General features: G+C 33.7%; 1 protein-coding gene across 1 annotated transcript in view; it reads left to right on the top strand.

The window, feature by feature from the left end:
• FOXJ3 (forkhead box J3) overlaps positions 1-25,247 on the top strand; it is a 91,110-nt gene that overhangs the window by 21,894 nt on the left and 43,969 nt on the right. Inside the window, exon 3 of the mRNA XM_006903993.2 lies at positions 9,638-9,712. Within this exon, the coding sequence (XP_006904055.1) occupies positions 9,638-9,712 (75 nt within the window). The remainder of the gene's footprint in view (positions 1-9,637; positions 9,713-25,247) is intronic.

Genomic DNA, 25,247 nt, shown 5'->3' with positions numbered 1-25,247 from the left:
TTTTATTTATTTATTCAGTCACTATTTGCAATAGTATGCACTCATGGTTATTTTTGTCTTTGTGCTGTTATTTGTCACTCAAATTGTTGCAGCCTTGGCCATCTGGAGCTCTTATAGGTTGGTTGGCTCCTGTGTCCTTTTGACATGACCTTATTCTTTTGTTGGTTTAGCACTTTTTAACTTTCTGGCATCACAAGATGTTCCAGGCTCATCTTGTACCTTACCTGCTGCAGCCCTAGAATCAACCACTTCTTTAAAAATCCCTAGTTACTTTTCTAGGCTTTTTATGTATCATCAAATTAATTACCTGCCTAATTTATGTTATACAACAAATAATTCAACGTATTTTCTTTTGTACCTGCACGTTATGTTTATATTTTTATATAGTAATTACCTAGTTGTGTGCTATGTGGAGTGTACAAGCGTGCATATGAAAGAAGAGGTTTATAGAGCTTTAGGTCTGCTGTCAGCTGGTAGTTAATCTTGTTTCCCTTAAGCCTTCCTGTCTCAACATCTTTGTCTTTTTTGTTTGGCTAGTTATTAAAGACATTTACTGATTTATTGTGCACCAGCGATGTTTGGTGCACTATGACAGAAAACGAAGTGTCTTAAGGGAAGGGAATTTTTCTCTCTCATTCTATTCCATGCCCCATCACAGTGCTTCTGTTTAATAAGCATCAGTAAATGCGATTTGAATGAAAGCCTGAATCCTGGTCCCAGATACTTTCTTAGCTTTATTTTTCGTGAATTCCCTCTTATATATTCTTTCTTTTGCCTGTTCCAGCCTACTAGTTGTCCCTGGAAATAAACATTTTGATTTCTTTCTTGCTTTTGTTTTTCTCTTACTTGTTTTGGACTTTCTCTCTTTTGTCCTTTTTCTAGTTGGCATTATCCTGTTTATACTTTCAGCTCATATATTACCTCTCTTCTTTCTATAGAATTAATCTCTTTTGTATTTCCATATACTTTATTAATAACAGTATTATAGAACTTAAAGATTTTGTTCAGAGATCTTGTTTCATTAGTTTTTGTTTCTGTACTCATACTCAAATGATAGCTGCTTTTATTATTTTCTGTATGCCAGGCACTATATACTAAAGTGCCTTATATTATTATCTACTTAAGTCACACAACAGTCTTATGAAGCAAGTACTGTTACTGTCTGAATTTTAAAGGTAAGAAAACTGAAGCTTAGAGAAGTAACTTTTTCAGAGTTTCTCAGCTAGTGAATGGAAGAGCCAAGATTTGGTACCAGACTTGGTAGATTTGGATATTTCAAGCTCGTGTCTGTCTATTTATTTATTTATCAATTACAGTTGACATACAATATTATATTAGTTTCAGGTATACAACCTAATGATTAGACATTTATATAACTTACAGAGTGATCACCCTGATAAGTCTAGTACCCATCTGACAATATACATAGTTATTACGGTATTATTGACTATATTTCCTGTGTCAAAGCTCATGTCTTAACCAATACACAAGGCCTGTAATTTTTCAAACACTGCATGAATATTTATTGAATTCAGTTTGCCAGGATAAACTTTCTCTTAACCGGCTGACTCAGTCAGTATGAGAAATGATTGTTAAAAGCAAGAGTCCACTCTTAATAGAATATTTCAGTGGAGAAATATGTAATAAAATTTAACCCATGAATCAAGAAACATCAGCAAGTAGTAATAACCCATCTAAGCTGTGTTTTTAGGCTTTACCACTAAGCACTAATGTTCATAGATTCCTTTTATTGAGATTTGGGATGAAGGAAGACTCGGATATTTGATAAACCTGTTTAGCATTGGGAACACATTCTGATTAGGGAGTAGAAATGCTCAAAATTTGGATAAATAGCTTAGAAAGTCCATCAAGAATTCCTGGGTCTATATCATTGGTTATAAACCTACATACCTGCAGGGGCCAGACAGGTGACAAGCGAGTAAAGCAAAAAAGGTACAACTGAAGAGTGCATGTCTAATGTGAAGAGGTTATGTCTCATCTATGTAGGGCAACTGTGCTCTAGTCACTTGTTGCCCTTTAGGGCACATGGCAGATATTACGATTTTTTTCCCCTAGAAAAGTCAGAAATCTGTATTTTATGTATGATTTCCCAATTTTTTAATGTTAACTAATTTAATGTTAACTAATACTGTGTAGGCCAAATATAAGTCTGTTGGTTGGGTTCAGCCTATGGACTACTAATTTGCAATCTCTGGTCTAGATTAAATTCTCTTTTCAGCTTATTTAATCTTTCATTTATTAATTTGAAAAGGATTTATTTACTATATACTCTTGTGAGCAGTATTTTAGGCTTCAGCAGTACTAAGAAACTTAGCACAGGGCCCCTAAGGAAGCTTATAATCTATACTGAATAAGGGGGATACATATAAACAAGTAAAAAGCTCTGTAAGCTATATAAAAAGCTCTGTAACAGAGAAATATAGAATGCTGTGCTAGAGTTGACTAATTGGAAACACCTATTGTATGTAAGTCATAAAAATATCCAGTATATATGTGACCAAGTAAAAAGTTTAAACAAAGGATGTAGTTAATTGCTGTAAGTTTAGAAGAACTTATGGGAAGTGTGATGAGGTTTTAAAGTGAGTGGCACCAGGACTGAGTGCTGTGAGACTACAAGGAAGGGAAGCATTAGAAAACCACTGAGGAAATGGTATTTAGCTATATTTTGAAGAAGCCTAAGGTTTGAGGAGGTCTTTTTAATAGCTCCTAGGAAATAGTTGGTTATCGGGGTTCTTAGTAGAGAGCAGAAGAGTTGAGATGGAACCAGAATGTAGAGATCCCATGAATATATGAATGCTAAGCTTAAGAGCTTGGTCTGACTTTGAATAGTACATAAAGTTTGATTATATAGCTCATTTACCTGTCTGACCACAGCTTCTGCTGAAGTGTAAATCCACCTGAGAGTGTCAGATCCAGTCTGCTGAATTTCTTGTTGCTGGCCAGCCCAAGTCATGGTCTGAAACTGGATTAGAGAAAAGTGATACAGTTTCAACTGCAAGGTGCTCCATTTAGATATAATGAAGAAAGAAGTAAAAGAGAAGAAATAGGAATAGGTAGAGAAGGATTGTGTTGCTTTTAGAACTAGAAAACACACCAGAGAGATTATCTGGTCCATTCTGTTGCTTTAGGCAGACCTTAATGTTTCCAGAGATTGCTGCTTAATAATTATTCTTTTTAAAAAGTTTCTTCCACACCATTAGGTACCTAGAACTTGCCATGATCACCTTTAGATTTATTTTTGTAAGCATAGAAATGTTTTGAGCATTTCAAATGGAGACAAATGGAAACTGGTTTTTCTCTTCCTTTGTTGAGGTTCTAGCTTTCTTTTCAGGGTTTACTTCCCATTCATTGTCCTTAGATTTGTTTAGCACACTCCTGCAATCTGTGCTCACTATATCTTCTTTAGGTATAGAGGAGATGAGTTAGGGGAAAATGGGAGGTCATTTAGTATTTGTGAAGTTAGTTTGTATTGGTTGAAGGAGGGTGGAAGAAAGATCCTAAAGTAATTGTGAACCACCTTCCCAGAAATGGAGAGGCACTAAAGTCACCCAGAGGATAAAATGTCATGGTCACTCAAAAGGATTCAAATAGAATTTTAAAATGTAGATAAAACTCCCTTTTATTTTGTGCCAGGGCATTGAAGAGAGATTACATATTAAAAATTAAAAATAACTCTTTGAATATTCCATAAGAATTTAAAAACACTCTTTGAATTTTCCATTATTGAATGATTTTGTAATCTGAACTACAGGAAAAGGAATTAAAATTTTTGTGCTATTCACTTTACTAAAGAAAATTAATGTGTTACTGGAGTATAGGGTAATAAAAAAAAATACATAAGAGTGGTATGTGTATGTGGGAGTGTATTTGCTACTTTTTATGTGGGGAAAAATAATTAAAAATGTATTATGTATTTGCTTATTGTTGTAAACAGAAATTTAGGAATAACAAAGTAGGAACAAACATAGTTACTTATAGGGGATGGATGAAACAGAGATAGAAGGGATATAGAAGGGAATAAGATTTTGAGTATACTTTTTTATATAGTTTTGAATCATGTAAGTGTTTACACATTTAAGAAACTCCCAAAATATATAGAAAATAAAAAAGGATGGAAGACAGAAACCTTAAACTGAATATAGAAACAAATAAGCCTTACGTCATATCAAATGGGTAATGGAATCACTCAGCAAAAAAGATTGAGACACTTTGACAAGAGCATTCTGACTCTTCCTTCTTGGGATATATACTAAAGCTTGAAAAGAATTGCAAAGAAATCATGAACTTAGTAGATTTGTCTTCGGTAGCAATATTTTTCTAGAGTCAGCCTTTACCTCCAATAACCCAAAGAAAAGTTGAGAAGTTGCAAGCAATTCTGAGACTGTTTTATGTGCATGGTAGGGTAGAAGAGATGAGTACATGTATTGATGTTTTGGAGAACCAGGGCTCTCAATAGAAGAAGGGAAATACGAGTAGGAATGTGGTTGTTGATTTGAATTGGAAGTGCCAGTTTAAACTCAAGCTTAAAATAAAAATCACTTAGGGTGTTTTTAAAATTTAGATTCCTGTGTCACAGTTCTGGAGATTTTGAGTTAGTAATACTGGATGGAGCCTAGAAATCTGCATTAAATTCATCTCAAGTGATTCTAGTGCAAGTAGATTGTACTTTTGAGAAACTCTTTTTGGGGCTGGTGTTTTCAAGGCCAACCAGTATGCCTTGATCAGTTATTTAACCTGGGTCATTTTTTTCCAGGTTAACCTGGACCATCCTAGTTATTTCTACCTCTCTATTCTTCCAACTTTTTTTCTTGGGGTTGTTAGAGGTAGGGTCTGCCCAAGTTGTGAGATCTGAAGTAATCTCTTTTCTTGAGAGAGAGAGAGAGAGAGAGACAGAGAGAGAGAGAGAGAAAATACACATGTCTTGGCCTTTGTATCTCTCTGGTTGTTTTTAACTTTCTAAATAAACTTTTTGTATTTTTTAAAAACATATTTACGATTACCATATGAAAAGCATTGTACTCTGGGTTCTGAGTTGATAGACAAAGTCCCTATCCTCATGGAGCCTACTTACATTTTAGTATAGAATACAATGTGGAGGAGGAAGACAATTAAACAAATCATTGCAAGTGTGATGAGAAATTCAGGGCAATAAGGAAATTTATTACAGTGAGCCCTAACCTAATAATATATGAAAGCAGAAAGGACTTCCCTTAAGAACTGATATTTAAACCAAGGACAAATTGAAAGTTGAGTAGACTCAGATGAAGGGATGAAGTAAATAAAGCTGAGGGTAGTAATCTTTGCAGTGGGAACAATAAATGTAAAGTCTAGAGGTGAGAGAGAACATGGGAGAGGATGCGTATAGACAGTAAGGGAGGGTCAGATCATGAAGAGCCTTTCAAGGCTTTGTTACGGATTTTGGATTTTATAGGAAATGCAATGGGAAGTCATTGAAAAGTTTTAAGTGACAGGGTAACATCAGATTCACTTTGTGAAGAGACAGCTGCCTGCAAGGTAGAGAGGGGTGGAGATGGGACAAATTGAGGAAGGTATAGGGCGATTCTTAGGTAGCTATTGTACTAGTTTTGGTGAGACTGGTGTCCTGGACTGGAGTAATAACAAGAGATGGGATAAAATAGATAGATCAAAGGTAGGCTTAATAAGATTTGGTGACAGATTTATTTTAGATGATGAGGAGGTGGGGGTAGTTAAAGATGCCTTAGAGATTTCTGATTGGAACAGTTATGGAAATAACTGTCTTTAAACTGAGAAGGGAAAACTGGAAGATCACACTGGGGTTAAAGATTGGTTTAGTTTAAAACATGTTGAATTTGAGGTGTTTCTGGAGATATCTAGAAGACTGTTGAAATTATATGTTAGAAATGCATGAGAAAGGTCTAGTTTGGAGATCTAGGTAGATTTAAGTATCACAGATAGTCATTGAAGCCATGGCTGTAGATGAGATTCCTTAGGTAGCAAATGTAGAAATGAAAAAAGGACATAGGGCAGAGCCTTGACGATTTCTAGCATTTCAGCGTTTTAGAAGAGGGTACTGAAGTAGAGATGTGTTCTTCCCCTGAAACCGTTTTGAAAATATGACTGTCTTGATTTCTTCTGACTATCTTGATTTTCGCCCCCATCTGGGACTTTAAAGATGGGTAGATGAACTCCAGTTTGTCTGATTGGTTCTTTCTTTTTCTTGTCTTTTAGATTTGGACTGAGTATTTTTTATGATTCCATTTTATCTCCACCATTATTTTATTAGTTATACCTCTTCTAAATTTTGTTTTAGTGATTGCTGTATGGTTTACCACATCTTTTACTTGTTACATTCTACCTTCAAATACAGGATTTTTTGTACAGTGTAAAAACTTTATAAACCTTAAACTTCTCATTCCTCTGACCCACCCTTCATGCTGCAGTATCATACATTTTACTTTTACATGTTCTAAACCCTATAATTGTTATGTTTGTTGTAGACAGTCATCTTTTTAAGGCATTATTAATAACAAAGTGTTTTTTTTTTTATTTACTTTCATTTTTAGAGTTTCTGAAACTCCTCATTTTTTGTTTTTTGTTTTTGTAGATTTTAGTTTCCATTTGGTACCATACTTTATTTCTCTGTGCACATCTTTATTTTTTTCTCTCTTTGCCTCTAAGATATTCTCTTCAGTTTGATTTTAAGCATTTTGACTGTAATGAATATAGGTCTGTGGATTTTTAATTTATTCTGCTTGGTGTTCTTTGAAATTCCTGCATCTGTGATTTGATGTCTTGCATTATTTTTGGGAGGGTCTTGGTTGCTATTTCACATGTTTTTCTGCCTTGTTCTTTTTCTTTTCTCCTTCTGAGACTCATTACTTTGTATGATCCACAGCCTTGGATGATTTTTTTTTTAAGTGTGTGTGTGTGTCAGTGTCAGTTTAGATGATTTCTGTTCATCTATCCTCAAGATGTCAGAGCCTTTCCCTAGTTGTGTCCAGTCTGCTGATGAGCCCATCTAGGGAATTCTTGATCTTTGGTTATGTGTTCTATTTCTGTTATTTACATTTGACTCTTATAGTTTTCACATCTCTGTTGAAATTACCCATCTCTTTATGTAAGTCGTCCACTTTTTTCTTCTTGGCATTTGAGCATATTAGTCATGATTATCTTAATGTTCTTGTCTGATAGTTCTAACACCTGAATCATCTCTCAGTTGGGTTTTATTGATTATCTCTTGACAATAGGTTTTTTCCCTTCTTCTTTGTGTCTTAAGATTTTGACTGAGTACCAGATATATGTCTAGAAGAATGGTAGAGAATGAGGTAAATGGTATTTATACTTGTAAATGGACAGGCATCTATTGTCCAAGGTCATTAATGTACGTAGTTGAATCAGTCTATCAGTACTTGAGCTGGATTTGGGTTTTGTTGTTGATATCTTTACCTTCAGTGTACCTTTACATTGTATCTTTATATTCCTCTACCAGTAGGCTCCTATTACCTTATGGTTGGAGTGAGGGGCTTACGTGCTATAGGGTTTTCTCAGTTTTCCTGCTTTCTCTTCAGATTTTAGTTGTCTCTCCTCACCTTGCTACTGATGGGGGTCTTTCCATGCTCTTGCCCTTTCTCTATCAGTAGACTTGTTGTTTTTACTGCTAGACTTGTGGTAGGGGCTAGAGGTTTTCTCTGTTGTCTTTGTTCAGCCTTAGTCTTACTCAGGCCCTTGGACTTGGGAATGGGGCCTTTTCAGTGTTTCTTTCCTTCAGCCAACTAGCTTTATGTCTGTAGTTGCTTTTGGGTGGGAGTTTTCTGCCCCTCCCACAGCTATAGCTGACCTCAACCTTGAATAATATATTGGCATAGGATATTGGGAGCAAGGTAGTTTCTGACACTTGTCCTAGAGGTAAGAAGATTTTGCTTCTATCCTTCCTCTATTAGCAGTAGATCTTTGCCTGTGTCCTGGGAAAGGGTTTCCTATTCTTAGAAGCAGAAGGGTTTTGTTTCCATTCTTCCCTCAGAAGCAATCTTTGCCAGAGTCTTACGAGTGAAAAGTTTTGCTTCCTGTACCTCAAACTTAAGTTTTTGGCTTTGTAAGATCTATAGAAGTGGGTGGGGCTTTGCCTCCCGCTGTGGCTGTCAATATTTTTCTTGCCTATGTCATAAAGGAGACTTTCTTTGGTCTTCTTTCTTAACCCTCAGTCTTTCTTGTGAGCATGTGGTGGAGGCCATGAGGAAGAGCTTGAGAGTGAGTGAGAACTTCTCTTGTGTCTGGGGCCCTAAACCGACACACTAGCCCAGCTTGGCTTTTCAAATTTTAGCTAATTTCTTGGATGGTTGCATGGTAGCCACTTCTTTCTCCCATGCTCTGCCAAAAGGTTTGTCCCCTTTCTCATTGTATGGGCTTGTCCCTCTTTGAAATTTCATTCTTTGGAACTGCCTTGCAACCTCAGCTCTGATGCAGCTCAAAAATAATTATGATTTTTTTTTTTTTTTTTTTTAGCTAACTCATTATTTTTTCATTGTTTGGGAGGGATCATCATTCTTTGTAGCTGTTTATATCCTAAGCAGAAATGGAACTCCCATTCATGTTTTAAATTGATGTTTTGGTAATAAGCTAGGATTGAATTTATATTCATCTTTTAAAAACTTCTTTAATCCCAATATTGCCTCTTGAGGGGAAGTTTTAATATATAGGCATTGTTGTTAGAGTTTTGAATTTTATATTAAAATTAAAATAGACATTATGCCAAAAAACAACCTCCCGAAATTCTGAGTGGTGGCTAAATGCAGTTGGAGGATCTCTCCACCAAATAACTTGGCCATTTTGGAACAAACATAATTATGGAATGGATCTTGGAGCATTTCGTTAAGAAGAAATGGCCTTTGGGTGTTTTCTGTAAAAACTGTGGTACAGTCCTACTTATTCATGGAAAATTTCCTATTTCACAGTTTCTCCAGGTCTCCAAGTTCCTTTTCCTGCCATCTAAGTTGGTTACTCTTTCTGCTCCATCGTGGAACCTAAATGTTCTTGCTAGCTCTCTGTAGCGAGTGTCTTTCCATTTTTTCTTACAGATAGCACTGAGAACCTAATTGGTGTCTGTATCCTCTTGTAATGGAACAGTGGAATTTTTTTTTTAACTCATTAAAAAGTGATAGTACATACGCTTTATAGATCATTCGAACATTGCAGAAAAGTAAAAGAAGAAATACCACCTTTAATTCCATTTAGAATAGCTCTAGCTTGTTTCGAAGAATTAATGAATGAACGAATGAATGAATCACAAAGTCATAATACGTATAATTTTATATTTGGCATTTCATATTTAGCATTAATCATAGGCATCTTCCTACGTCATTAAAAGGTCTTAATAAACATTTAAAATGTGACACATATTTTATTTGGAGTTTGGTAATATCCATTAGAAACTCTTTTCCAATAATTACTTCCCTTTGTAGCATTCATGATTTGAAAATCAAAAAGGTTTAACTTTTGAAGCTCATTTAAAAAGCTCATTCCATTTGTAATTGTATTCCAGTGCATAGAGATATTTAGATTTCTGATTCTGTTTTTAAAGGTGGGTGTTGTTTTTGGATGCCAATGATGATATATGGCTTTTCTTCTTTAATTTCAGAATTCCATACGACATAATCTGTCGCTGAACAAGTGTTTCCTTAAAGTGCCTCGATCCAAGGATGACCCCGGAAAGGTAGGATTTATTTTTTTTTTAATAATTGGATTCTTCATTATATCTTGTCATGTTTATATTGAAGCTATATCTGTTAAATAAAGAGAAAGAATTGGAATGAGATCATTCAAGTTCATTGATCAGGAACATTTGTGAAATAGCAAGTCCTTCACCCCATTCTACGCTCCCGCCCCCACTCCCACCCCCATTTTAGTTGGTATGCTTCAAGAGCCAGCCAGGCAGGGAGAGCTTTCTTTTTAAGCTGTGGGAAACTAGCTAGGGTCGAGCTGGTTGTCTGTTTTAGTTTGTTGTTTCTAATCTGGTTTTTGTTTGGTTGTTTTCTTAAGTGTATGTATTAAATTAAATTTGGTTTTTGAACTGTTTGTCAGGAACCACAGTTTATTAATTATTACATATAAGAGGTGGATTTGTGTGTAATTGACAAGTGGAAGTAATTCTCACCCTAAAATAAAATTCTTTGTCATTTCTCTGTTTTCTTGGTTGCTGTTTTTTCTTCTTCATTCCATTTATCTCCAGCCATCATTACATTTTTAGTATTTTATCTTTTTTTTTGTTTTGTTTCAAGAGCCATGTCAACTGCACTGCAGTACTAGTTGCTTGGTTTCTAAGCCCAGAGTACTTGGTTGGACCATATTTGGTTGTCACAATAAATTATTAGATTAGGACTTTGAGTCATTGTATCTCTTGGCAAGCATGCATTCTTGTTTGAATGGTTAGACTTCTTGTTGTCTTTTTGAAGCTAACTGTCCCTGGAAAAAAATTTTTCTAAAATGTAATTCTGGTCATGTTATCACTCTGCTTAAAAGTATTCCCCAGTGTTTTGAAGATGTTTCTTTTACAAAATACCCTTTACTATATTTTTCTTGATCTGCCTTTTCATCTGTGCTTCACCTCATTCAAGACCCACTATGAGGAACTACTCGAAGTTTCCCAAACATGTCTTTCATATGGTCTTCTCTTAATGTACAAACTCCCTTCTTCTGCTTGTCCAACCTACTCCTCGTCCTTAAAGATCTGACTGCAGCATTACTTCTCTGAAGCTTTTTTCCCTCTCACATACTTCAAATGAGTTTGTCGTTCCTTCTTTTGAATGTTTCTTTGTCATTATTGAAGGAGCTCCTAACTGGTATCCTTGGAGTTACTACCCCCAGTTTATGGTAACTTTCACATAGTGGCCAGCAATCTTTCAAAAATGTAAACCTAATCATATATATACTCTTTAAAATCTTCATTGGTTATCTACTGACCTTAGGTTAAAGTCTAAATTATGAGGGTAGGGGTCATGTGTATATTCACTTTTTAGCCCCAGTTGGTTACACAGTGGCTGGTGGCACTGAAGAGATACTCTTGTTGAATGAATGAATATCCTCTGCTGGGTGGTTAATTTATGATTAGAGATGGAAAGTTACTCATTTCTGTTGTAAAGCAGGCACTCTTAAATAATGAATGTTTTATAGCACCATCTATGATTTGCCCTGTCAAGTTGGTTCTTAAGATTGAATAGATTATTATAATAGTCGTCTTATTTGATCCAGTTTATTATTGTCTGTGTTCATAACTCTCCAAGGTTGTGACCAGGAGTTGGTGAAATTTTTCTTTTTTATAAAAAAAAAAAAAAGAAGAATTTTAACTTTACAGTTGCTTCATTAGTTTCCTATGGACAGTGAGTATATATAAATCTGACTGAAAATGTTCTTAAGAGTTTAAGTGATTATCTGTTTTACTAGAGTTCTATGAAGGCATTAATTGGATTCTGTAGACATTTGGTTCAGATTCCATTTTTAAATGAGGTTTAAATCATTAAAAAATTTTTAAAAACCCATACATGAACACTTAACTGTATTATGTACTAAATTTTAACCAATTGGAGACCTGTTTTTTTTTTTTTTTTTTTTAATTGTGTTGTCCGGTTTTCTTTTGTGCAGAACTTAAAGCTTTTCTACCTTTAATTAAATAGTATCATGGGGTAAGGCAGGTGTGGAGAACATAGCTTACTCTTTACAAGTATTCTTCTTTGAATCAGAATTGTCTTACTAATGTGCGACCAAAACAAAGTACAGAAATAAATTGAATCCTGAAAGGTTAGTAAAAGCTTTCAATTTTTACCATTAGTCTCCAATTTTAAACTTTGTTTTTATCAAAACACATCATTGTTATTGAATTTGGTCATAATCACACATTTAATCTTATATATTAATATAGTCATTTTTATTTTCGGTCTCAGGGTGAGATTTAAATACCCATTATACTTACTGATTTTGGACAGAAGTAAATCTGACCTTATGAAATACATTTATATGAGTAAAATCATTATTTTGTTTAAAAAGTGTTGAAAACCTCAGATCTAGTCCATTTTGTAGAAGAGGAAAGCTAAGGCCGATAAATGAGGAATGACTTGCCCAGGTTCAGGGTGGAATTAAGTGTATTGGCCAGACTTATTTGCAAGTCACAGAAACCTGTAACAGACCAACTTAAGGGAGAAAATGTCTGCAGTAAGAACTGGAGCCTGATTCTTAAATTTTGTCACCAGGAATGTCTTTCTCCATCCCTTAGCTTCTCTGGTGGTTGCATTTTCAGCCAATTTAGTGGCAGAGATGGCCATCAGTAGCTTCTGTCTTACTGTCTGCTCATTTAGCAGAAAGAGACTGTTTGGTGTCTTCCCTCCAAAGCCACCTGGAGTACAGCAACTGTCTTTGAGTGCTGAACAAGCAGAATACTCTTGGTTTCTTGGTTCCTAGACTAGTGCTTTTTCCACTAGTCTAGGAACCTTTCAATCTTCCTTGAGAGGGAGGCCAAAATGTTAGTTAAATTTTGGTACTTATGAATTGTTTTTTCTTTTTGTATTACAGTGTTTCCTGGCATTTGAGGAGCTTTTCCAAAACCACCCTCACCACAGTGGGAGAAAACCATTGAGCCAAGGTGGGGTGGGAGTAGTTTTGGGTCTTTGGGTATGGGGTGGACTTTAACCCCTTAGGATTTTGCTAGCTACTGCCATGACCCAGATGGGTCCAAGGGGTAGAGGTAGAAGTAGCTCTTATAGAATCTTTCCTGTATTTTTATGGTATAGCTTCCTGTTCAGTGTACTACCAGAAAGGTAGCCTAAGCCTAAGCTTAAAAGCCAGCTTAAAGCATATTGTTGAATTACAGATGTTTTTATATGGCTGTTTATTCCTAACACAATCCTTCATTTTCCAGAAGCTGTTGTCATAAAAGCCCTTAATATTTGATATCCTCCTATGTGCATTGATGGTCTGACATTCATTTTCTGCTGTTCCCCGGAACTAATTTCAAACAACCACATTATTGTTTCCTTTACAAAGGAACATAAACAAAATTATAACTCCACTATGTTTTTTGGGACAGATTTCTATTTTTTCTTGATTACAACCCCATTTCTGCATCCTACAGTCTGTCTCTATTTTTTTATTCCTGTCTTTTATCTCCTCTCTTTTCATTAGCTTTATTTTCTGTATTTTGGTCTGGTTTTCTGATCTAATTTTTTTTAAAGTCTTCCTATTTTGCAGTTTACACATGCTTAATTATCTTGAAGGTAAATATTTTGCTTACATTATGGAAAAACAAATTCTATCAGCTAAATTTAGTTTAAAGATATAGAGTTCTTTTTCTTTGCTCTCCACTTAATCTTTTCTCAACCTTAATCCCTCTTCTCCCCCCTCAGAAAAATGATACTTTTGACTTAAAAGGAAAGAAAAGATGATAGGAAATAGTTTCAACAATTGCACAATTAATTGGCAGCAATGGGCTCTAATAGGGCTGAGATGATAGGTAAGAAGTTTAAGACCCTATGAAGGCCACCTGCTTGTTCTGGGAGAGATAGCTGTAATGGATTTATAATAACCCCTTTTGTGTGTGTTGGGTAGCTTTTTCTTTCCTAGGAATAGGAAGGTGGTAACATCAGTGGCTGTGAAGATTGGAGTCTTCTGGTTAGTGAAGAAACAAAGTCATTACTAGAGAATTAACTTTTGGAAGTTCTGAGAGCATGATTTTTTTTCTTTTCTTGTCTTCTTTCATAGTGTAAGGGACCATAACATAATTGACTGATCTCTTTTTTCCAAAGGGTATTTTTTTGGGGGCCCTGTTAGTATTGTGTTGTATTTATTCGTAATTTGTTATTTGTTGGTATCCTGTTTTGGTTACTTTATTTGTAGGAAGATGTAGAGAAACCAGAGAAGTTTAAGAGAACATGTGGTATAACATTAAGTGATAAACAGTGTTGCAGGAATCATAGATATGTACCCTGAAGAAGGAAGATAAAAATGTAATTTTAATACTTATCTTTAATACATGATTTTTGTGAGGAAAAAATTGACCTCTTTCTATGTCTTTGTATAAATTCAGATAGGAAGTAGAATTTAAAGATAAGCAAGAGTTTGATAGGACAGAAATAAGGACATCATATTTCTTGGGGTGAAAAAACACTGGTAGGTTTCCCAAGGGAGGCTTTAGACTTTCCCTCTTCTGAAGCACTTTAAGGATAGTTGAGATTGCTAACCTTTGTGACTTTAATTCATGGTAAGTAAGAATTGTGGTTGAAGGCTGAAAAGAAGATATGATCAGGTTTAGCTGAGGGACTAATCAGAACAAAGTTGAGAGAGAATAAGGAATTAAGAGAATTAATGTAAGTATTAACATGAGGTCCAAGAATGAAGAAATGGAGCACCACAATCAAGATACAGAACAGTATTGTCCCTTGGTAGTCAGCCCACCCCCACTTCCCAACCCCTGCCCAGGCCCTGGCAACTAGTATTGATCTGTTTTCTGTCCCTATAATTTTGCCTTTTTCATAAATTCATACAAATAGGACTCATACAGTAGGTAGGTGGCTCTTTGAGTCTGGCTTCTTTCGCTTAGCATAATGCGTTTGATATCTATCCATGTTGTTGTATCAGCAGTTCCATTTTATTTTACATATTCCATTAGATGGATTTATCACAGCTTAATCAACATTTGAAGCACATGTGGGTTGTTACCAGTCATAAGTTCATTTGACCATCAAGTTCTTTTAAACAAACTCAGTAATTAATTTGACATATACTGAGATACAAGACAAAGAGTAAATTCCTTAATGATCTCTCCTGGGCAACACTTAAGCTAATTTGATAGTCAGTATATTTAGAAGTAATAGAAACATGCATTTGTTTGATAAGAATGTTTCAGGGACTTGAGCTGGCATTGGAATGGTTAATGTCTATACATTCAGCCTCCTGGCCAGCCAAACTGCCTGCCTTTGAGTGCCTCCTGTGTATTTTGACTGTTCATAACCAATTTTTGTGGCCTGAGAAAAGTGACTGTTTAACCTTTTGTCCCAACTAGAAACTTCTGAGAATGAAAGAGAGTGTTATTCTTAATTATGCTTAGGCATCAGGCATAAACCAAGACCGAGATTGAGAAGTATGTTCACTCTATCTATATGGTGCATTATGGTGCATGCAGAGGCTGTGCCTTGGAGCTATGGGCAGTTACGAGGAGCAGCATTCTAAGATGTTGAAGGTTTAAAAAACTCTTTTAAACTGAATTGCCAAATCTAAACTGGGAGAGTAAAAAAGCATTGAAACATGGTATGAAACCAAAGAAGTCAGGGACAAATGGGATCCGGTACTATGTAGGGCTTCTGAAATGGCATGCTTGAGAGCTAAGGAAGAGTAGCGAATAGTCAGTGATGATTCACTTTACCAATGAGCATATACACTTGGCAGTAGGGTTTTTAACTAACCCTACTGCCAAGTGTATATGCTCATAAAAACATACAGTTTAGCTATTTGGAATGGTAGGCTATCTATCATAGGGACTGCTTTCCCCAGGAATATGAAATTAATAATTAGCTTCTTGAGTTTATTTATACCTATTGAGACAATGGCATTTTTACTAGGCTATTTAAATCTGGGAGCTGTTAAAAGACAGTGTGTGATAGAGCAGGGTATTTTGTGTTGTAATGATTAATGGCATTTAGGCTATTGTTGGTCTTTGACATACCTTTATTTCTGAAGCACTTTCTATATTTTGATTACCTTAATTTTCCTGAAGTTTTTAAATTATCTATGTTATTGATTTGATCACTTCTCTTTAAGAATGCTGCCTAGTATTCAATTGGGCGCACTGTTTTTCCTCTCTAGAATTAATCTTTGTTTTAGGATATCTTGAAGTTGGCAGTTGATTTGTTTTTGGAAGATGTTTTCAAAGCCACACAATTGTAGTTTATGATTCTTCAGACTTAGACATTGTAATCTTCCTCAGGAGGACATCGACTTGCTGAACCAGAATTGTTGATAAGAATTAATAATGTCTACATTTGTATATTACTTTACAGATTAGGGAGCTATTTTACATGTATTATCTCTGTCCTTAAGACAAGCCGATAGTCAGGCCCCAATTTTAGATAGTGATCTCTAAGTCTATAGTAGATTTTTCTGTAGTAGATTGGTTCACATAAACCTTACACATAACGGAACTTAATGTAAGTAGAATCATTCGGTGTATATTCTGTTTATGTCTAGCTTCTTTCACTTAGCATAATGTTTGTGATGTTATTACATATGTCAATTGTTTGTTTCTTATTATTGCTAAGTAGTATTCCATTGTAGGAATATGCCACAATCTTTTTTTATCCATTTATCTTTTAGTGGACATTTGGATTGTTTTCAGTTTTGGGCCATTATGAACAAGCTACTAGGAAATTCTTCTACAAATTTTCTGTGGACATATACTTTCATTTCTCTTGAATGAAAGAATAATTGCTTTGTCAAGGGCAGGTGGAAGATTAACTTTATAAGAAACTGGCAAACTTTTTCCAAAGTAGTTGTGTATTTTACATTCTCAGTAGCAATGCATGAAAGTTCCCAGTTGTTCCACATCCTAGCTAACAGTTGGTATTACCTATCTTTTTCATTTTAGCCATTTCAGTGTGTGTGGAGTGGTATCTCATTATGGTTTTGTTTTGAATTTTCCTGATGACCATTGGTGTTGAGCTTTTTTTCACATGCTTTCTAGTCATTTGTATATCTTCTCCAAAGTTTCTTTTAAAGTCTTTTGCCTTTTTTTTTTTAATTGGTTATTGTTATTGCTGAGTTGTAAGAGTTTTTTACATATCCTGGATATGTCTTGTCTTGGATTTATATTGTGTAAATATTTTTTTTTCAGACTGATTTGCCTTTTTGTTTTTATAATAGTGTCTTCAAAAGAGTGGACATTTTGGATTTTGATGAAGTCTAATTTATTAATTTTTAATTAGTGATTAGTAACTTTTAGTCCTGTATGGAAAGTCAACCAGAGTCATGAAAATTTTCTCTTCTGTTTTCTTCTCTAGGTTTTTAATAGTTTTTATTTTACATTTACGTCTGTGATTCATTTCAAATTCCTATTAGAGTATAGTGTGTTTAATCTTCCTGTTGAATTTTTTTCTTTATGAAATGTTCTCAGTTTCTTAAAATACTCTGTCTTAAAGTTTACTTTGTGTGATATTAATATAGCCACCACAGCTTTCTTATACAACTTCGTGATACATTTTTTTTTTCTAGTATTTTGCTTGTAGTCTATAAAGGTATTTATATTTGAAGTGAGTCTCATAAACAGCATATAGCCATTGGCTCTTGCTTTTTAAATTCAGTCTAACAATCTTTGCAATCTAATTGGAGTTCTTAATCTATATTTAATATGATTATTGGTATGATTGCTGTTTTTCTTTTGTTCCTGTATTGCTTTATTTCTGCAACCTTTGGGGATAATCAAAAATATATACTATTCTATTTTATTTCATCTAGTGACTTCTTAGTTATGTTCCTTTTATTAATTTTTGGTAGTCATTCTGTACAATAGTACAATATGTACTATTAACTTATCAAAGTCTATTTGGAGGTAATATACCACCTTTCACTTCACACCTTATACTTCATACTACTTACTATTTACCTCTTTCCATCTATTTTATACATGCAATAACCTTATGATAATATAATTCCATTAATCTATCTCTTTGTGCTATTATCATACCTTGGAATTTTACTTATATCATAAACCCCACGTTAAGATTTGTTTTATTTGCTTTAAACAGTACTGCTTTAAAGGAAATTATGTTGAAGAAAATAATTGCTTAATTATTTACTTTTTCTGATTTTCATTTCTGTAAATCCAGGTTTTAATCTGGTATCTTTCTCCTTTATAACCTAACAGTATCCTTTGGCATTTATAAGAGAGTGCAGGTCTGCAGGCAACACATTTTGTAGGCTTTTGTTTATCTAAAAAGGTTTTTATTTCATCCTCAGAATACTTTTTTGAATGTGAAATCTTGAGTTTGCAGGGTTTTCCCCACCTCTTAGAACTTTGAAAATGTTTGTTGTCCTTGGCCTCCATTATTTCTGGTGAAAAGTCACCTGTCATTCATATTTTTGTATTCCCCTGTATGTAATGTGCACCCTCTGACCTCCACCCCATCCCCTTTTTGGCAACTTTCAAGAATTTTCTCTTTAGATAAGCAGTTTGACTATGGTGTATCTCAGCGTTGTGTGTGTGTGTGTGTGTGTGTGTATTTTCTGCTTGGAACTTCTAGGATCAAAAAGAAGAGGTTTTTGTCCAAATTTGGGATATTTTTTATTATTATTTTCTTTTAAAAATTTTGGCCCATTTTCTCTTTTTGCGTGTTAGTGTCCAATTAAAATATGATGGACTATTTGACATTGTTTCATGAGTCATTGGGGCTTTGTTCATTTTTTCCTTATTCTTTTTCTTTCTGTTCCTCAAATTAGATAATTTTTACTTATCTGTCTTCCGGATCTCTGCTCTTTGACCATCCTACCTGTTAAGCACATCTGTTGAACTTTTTATTCCAGTCATTGGACTTTTTAATTCTAGAATTTCCATTTGTCTTTTCTGTGTATTTTAAGAGATAATTGGTGAAATGTGTTCAACCAGTTGCTTTGATACTGAGACATTAGGGCTTTTGGGTTGTCCCCAGCTACTTCCTGCACATGAGATATTCTCATAAGACTTTGCTTCACTGTGGGTTTTTATAATAAGAAGGTTGTGTCCTTATCTATATAGAGTTTAGGAACCCCATGAAGCTAATTAAGTCTTTCATCTGATCCCTTATGTTATCGGGGATGTTTTGAAATCCTTGGTTTTTATATGAAAACAAAGTAATTAGAAGAAATGAGATTTTTAAAAAATAAAATTATTTTAATGATAAATAACTTGGATTACTTTGTCATATTTTTTCACTTCCATACTTTTTCTTCGTCAAGTAGGTGTATTGCTTGACTTCCTGTTTACATTAATGACTATTTAGGACTTTTATCAAAGACTGACATGGTCCAAAGTAAAGCCAGGAAACAGCTATAAATCAAGAGACTTGTGTTCTTTCTGGGCAATACCACAGATTTTGCTTTGTGACAGGTGACTTTTGACTGTGTCGAACCTACTGCTCTATTAATTGAGAGCTCTTTGATTCCTATTTTTTCTTAATTAAGACAATATTTTTTATCAAGATATAATTCGTATACCATAACATTTACCATCTAAAAGTGTATAATTCAGTAGTTTTTAATATATCTGCAAAGTTGTGTGACTATCACCAGTATCTAATTCCAGGACAATTTCATTTTATCTCCCCAGAAAGAAACTCCATACTCATTAATAGTCACTCCCCATCTCCTTCCCACTCCCCAAGCTACTGGAACTACTTATTTACTTTCCATTTCTATGGATTCACCTATTTTGGACATATTATATAAATGGAATCATGTAATATGTTTCTGTCCTCTTTCATTTAGCATAAGGTGTTCAGGGTCATCTGTTTTAGCATGTAGCAATGTGACTGAATGATAGTCTGTTGTATAAAGATATCAAATTATTTATCTGTTCAGCAGTTGATGGACATTTGGGTGGTTTTCACTTTAGCTCTTATGAAAAACGCTGCTGTGATCATTTGTGTAAAAGTTTGTGTGGATATAATTTTTCATTTTTCTTGGATATGTTTTCATTTCTCTAGGAATAGAATTGCTAGGTCATATGTTTGATCTTTTGAGAACTGTCAGATTGTTTTCCAAAGCAGTAACACTGTTTTACATTCTCACAATTATGAGGCTTCCAGTTTTTCACATCCTTGCCAACATTTTTTATTGTCTTTTTGATTATAGCCATCCTAGTGGGTATGAAATGATATCTCATTGTATTATGGTCTTGATTTGCATTGCCTTGGCAAATGATGATGATCATCTTTTCATGTGCTTATTGGAAATTCATAGGTCTCCTTTGAGAAATGTCTGTTTACATCTTTGTCTATTTTTTAATTGGATTAGCATCTATTTCTGTGCAAGTATCAGACTTCAAGAGTTTGGTACCATGACAGTCATTGGAGTTAAGTTTAGCAACTGTTATAACTTTATGATTAATAGTAAGCCTGGCTCAGGGATGAATAAGATAGCAGTGCCATTAAAACTTCTGGTCTAGTGAGGAAATCACTTATAAACAGGACATTTCATATGGTATATTAGGTTCAGAGATCAAGATTTCTTGAAAGTTATTGGCCCACTTTTCATTGTGTAAAGCTTCTACTACATAAAAAATGATTATAAATTGTGTATTAGCACATCTCCTTTCTGTGTTGCCTAGTTTTGGTAGTTTGTAGAGAAGTTAAAAAATAAGTTCCTAAGACTTTGTAAAGGTTCCTAAGACATTGAACTTTGGATTGTTTGGTATCAATAATATATTTTTAATTTTTCAGGATTTATGAATTATTAATTACAAGGAAACTTAGAATCAGCATGTTACCTAAATTAAAATATTGAAGGAAGGAAATAATAACATTCAAATAAAGTAAAAAATGAGTTTTTAAATTCTCTTTAGCTCTCTGGACTCATCTCTGTGTCCTTTTTTTTTTTTTCCTCTTAACCTAGTGAGATGAACAGTTTCCTTAATGTCTTATTCCCTCTCATATGTCTCTGACTTTAGTACCTGAATTCTTTATACCTGTTTATGCCATGGCTTCATTTGACAGTTCTGTTGAAGCCTGTGAACCCCGGAATAATATTTTAAAGACATAAACCAGAATATACAGAATTAAAAAGATAAGCAGTTAAAATAGTTATAAAACTACTATAACAAGTTTATGATACAGTAATCTATACTTCCTTAAATAACAAAGTTTAACAAAATTTAATATGGTAACATTAAATAACAAATTAGAAATAAGTAATGAGTAGTAATGAGTGACATCTTGAGACAAAAACTATTAATGAGATAGGAAACAAACTGACTTTTAGGCATTGCTAATACTGTGGTTCCTTATAGTCATAATGGAAGGACCAAGTTCATGGAACCCCTGAGTCCTGTCCACAGACCCCCTGGGAGTCCATGAATGCTATGTTAAAAATGCTTATTATATATGAACTATTTCCTCTGCCCTAAAATTGTTTTCATTCTCTTCTTCCTTCTACCATATCTGAGATGATCATTCTCAAAGATTCAGCTTACTTCATCTTAGCACTGTATGGTGACTACTTATTTGCCTTTTATATTCTAGTCATTTATTCCAGGCATTTGGAATGCATCAACAAACAGAACAGAAAAAAATCCATGTCCTTGAGGAACTTATAGCCTTATGAGAGAATGACAATAAACAAAATACATAAGTTATACAGAATGTTAGACAGTTATAAATGCTGTAGAAAATTACAGTAGGATAAAGTGGATTGGGGTGTAGACTGCAACTTTCAAAGGAATAAGCTAGGTGTGTTCATTGAGAAAGTGATTTTTGAGCAAAGACATGAAGGTGGTGAGAGTTTACCAAGCAGATATCTTTTCTTTCTCCCTGACCACACTTGAGGACTGAGACTTCCTTTTTATTTGTATTCCTAGTGCTAGCATTATGACTAGCACATGGTCAACCCGTGATGACTTGTCATTAAGAGAAAGCTTGTTACCTTTCTGATATCTGCCTAAAGCTTGAGAAGTTTGGATGATTCAATGTGTGTCATTTTCCCAGTTGTTGAATTAGATAATATTTAGCTTATGTTCAAGTATAGCTTACTCTTAACATTTTATTTTTGATAATAAGATTCACTAAAAATATTTCAGCTATTGTTATTTATCTTTTATTTACCTTGTACAGAGTAGGAATTCAGCAGATATTAAAGGGTATATCTTTTAGCATTACCCGTATTATTTAACTTTTGTAGACAGAACTTCAATAATTAAAGTTATGATCGATTATTTTAAAGATATTTTCAGCCCTTGAAATTTAAGATTTGTTATATATTTGTGTACTTGCTCCTCGATAGAAGTTGTAGGAAGTGAGAAAGCATAGTATAAGATTAATACAAAACAATATTTTGCCAAGTACTGGAGGAGAAAATATTTCATATATTTTTTATTTAACCCACAGTATACCATCAGAGTCCATTGGACCCAATTTAATTTTTGAGTATCAATTTCCAGCAGTTCTAATTTGTAAAGATGATTATTTTATGACATATTTTTCTTAGAATTCTTCAAAAGAACAAATAGAAAATTTATTTTAAAAAATAGAATAAAACTTATTCTATATTAAAATTACCATATATGATTTTTTTTATAAATCTAACTCGCATTATGGGATCTTAATCTCATTTTTCCGATATCTCGAAATAATTTCATCATCTTAAGAATTATTTCATTATTCTCTATCAAATTTTTGCTATCATGCCCAAATACTAAAATAACAAGAATACAGAAGACTGATTGAATGATCTAGAAGGATGATACAGTAATGAAATCATCACTATTATCCTTCATTTTTCTTATTGTGTTGCTCAAAGTATCAGATCTTTCAAGAAGGCATAATAAAAATCTATAGATGCCATCTTAAGTGTTTTTTTTTCTTTTAGCTTTCACCGAACATAGGTAGGAGTTTAGATTTTCTTCCTGCCCATATGACAAAGCAATGAAAATTGACAGGAAAATGGCTTAGTATTTTCAGTAGTCACAGAAGATGGGCATAAACACAGACAGCAACACTCTAGACTCTATGATGATGAAATTGAGTTGATGATATCCTAGATTAATTTTGCCAAACCAAAGAAATGTTGACTTCATGATATATTTCTAAGGACAAAAAGATATGTGCTCTTCTCTCATTTATTTAGTCATTCAGCAAGAAAGTCTTTATCATGCATTATTTTGTGACTAGAATCGTCATTTTTTTTCCTAGATCGTCTTGTGAACAGTACTTTTCATTTTATATGTTTGTGCACCAACAGTCACTTGATAATAATTCATAAGCGAACAAATCTTGAAGTCTGATGTATATACAAAATCTTGAAGTCTGATACTTGCACGGAAATAGATGCTAAGAAATGAAAAATTTAATTGGATTTATCATTCTACTTAGTGTTTATAAACCAGATATGAAAATAGTTTTTGCAGTTACAGAGCAGAGATGGTCATTCTTCAAAAAAATTCTGAACCATCAAAAATTTTAAAAGTATTACACTTTGAAAATGCAAGTATAAGAAGAACCAGAAATAATAAAAGTGCTATAATCTATTAAATATATATTTGAAATATGAACCTGCATTGCCTTTTGATAGTAATATATAGCAAAAAGAATGAGAAGTAATAATAAAATAGAACATTTTGGAGATTGGAAATCCAGAATCAAATTTACAAGATAGTGGCTTTAGTTTCATGTATGATAGTTAATGAGAAATTAGTTACATTCAGAAGATATTTACCATTTTGGTATATATACCTTCAATTCCAGGAACATTTGAATATACTAAAATAATATGTATTATATATAAAACAAAATTTGATTTCGATGTTTCAAATTTCTGTTAAAATAACTCAAGGTTGTTTCCAACTATTTTATTATTCTGTAAATTATTTGTAAAATGACTTAAGTATAAACAGGAAGTGTCTGTTGAACACAGATAGTAAATAGTAATAACTCGTTTTCCTGGTACATACTTAGGGCTGGCTAATTGTCATGCTAACTCTATGAAGTAGATATGAGGAAAGTAGATCAAGGTTTGGTAACTTGCCCAAAATTACTGAACCAGTTCTGGGATTTGAATCCAGGTCTGTGGGTTAATAAATGTTCTCTTCAGGATACCACATGACCTTCTAAATATTGTAGTAATTTTGTTGGAATTCAGCATGGTGCATTAATCAGAGAAAACTTCATGGAGAGTTTGCTTAGACAGGTAGGAAGAGAAAGAAATACATGTCAGTATAGCTCAGGTAAGAGTTGAAGTTACCTTAGCTCCTAAATCAGGTGGAACAGGTGGTCCAGATAGTGGATTAAACACACACAACTTTCAAAACAACCATTATACATACGTTAAAGAATTAAAATACATTCAAATAATGAATGAACAGATATAGAATTTCAACACAGAAATAAAACTTTAAAAAGAACCAGATGAAAATTGTAGAGCTGGAAAGTACAGAATAACTAAATGAATAATTCACTGAATGGCCTTAACAGCATATTGGAAACAACAGAAGAAAAGATCAACCCTAAGAACTATAAATGTATGTACCTAAAGACAGAGCTTCAAAAGAATTAAACAACAAAAGAAATAAAAACTCTAAATAAAAAGAATTGGACAAAATTCACAATCATAGCAGGAGATTTTGACACATCTCTCTCAGCAAGTAATAGAACAACAAAAAATTAAGGATGTGAACACTACTCATCAATTGCAGAATGTACATTTTTTTTTTTTCAAAGGTGCAGGGGATATTCATGAAGATAGACCATTTACTGGACTAGAAAACAAATTTCACTAGATTTCTAAAGGCTGAAAACAGTATGTTTTCTGACTAGCAGAATTAAATTAGAAATCAGTAACAAAAAGATATTTTTAAGCCCCCAAATATTTAAAAATTAAATAACATATTTCTGAAGTATCTCTGGATAAAAGAAGAAACCATAAGGGATATTAATATTTTGAACTGAATGATAACGAGAGCAGAGTATATAAAAATTTGTGACATAGGTAAAGCAGTGTTTAGAAGGAAGCTTATAACTTTAAATACTTTTATTAGAAAAATCAGAAGGGACTGAAATCAGTTACTTAAGCATGTACCTTAAGAGCTCAGAAAAATAAGAGTAAGTTAAATACAAAGTAAGTAGAAGGAAGGAAATAATGAGAGTAAGAGTAGAAATCAGTAAAGAGAATGAACAAAGAAAAAGCAATGAAACCAGAAACTGAAACATTTAAGGAAAAAGCAATGCTCTTCTTACACACACTCTTTTTTAAAAAGCAAGTGTATGAAAGAATAGTTTACAACTCTTTTCATGAAGTCATCGTCACCATGATGGCAAAGTCGGGCAAAGAAATAACAAGAAAGGAAAATTACAAATATTCTTCATGAACATAGACCCCAAAAATAAACACAATAGTAGAAAATTCATTGATATATAAAAAGGAGATAACGTCATGACCAAGTGGAATTTGTCCCAGGAATTCAGTGCTGGTTAAAATTAGAAAACCAATTAATGTAACTTACCATGCGAGTAGAAGGAAACAGAAATCATATC

Source organism: Pteropus alecto, unplaced genomic scaffold (assembly GCF_000325575.1).
Source record: "Pteropus alecto unplaced genomic scaffold, ASM32557v1 scaffold170, whole genome shotgun sequence".
In the NCBI taxonomy this organism is placed as follows: domain Eukaryota; kingdom Metazoa; phylum Chordata; class Mammalia; order Chiroptera; family Pteropodidae; genus Pteropus; species Pteropus alecto.
Note: the sequence above shows the minus strand (reverse complement) of the source record. Positions and strands in the feature narration are given on the sequence as shown.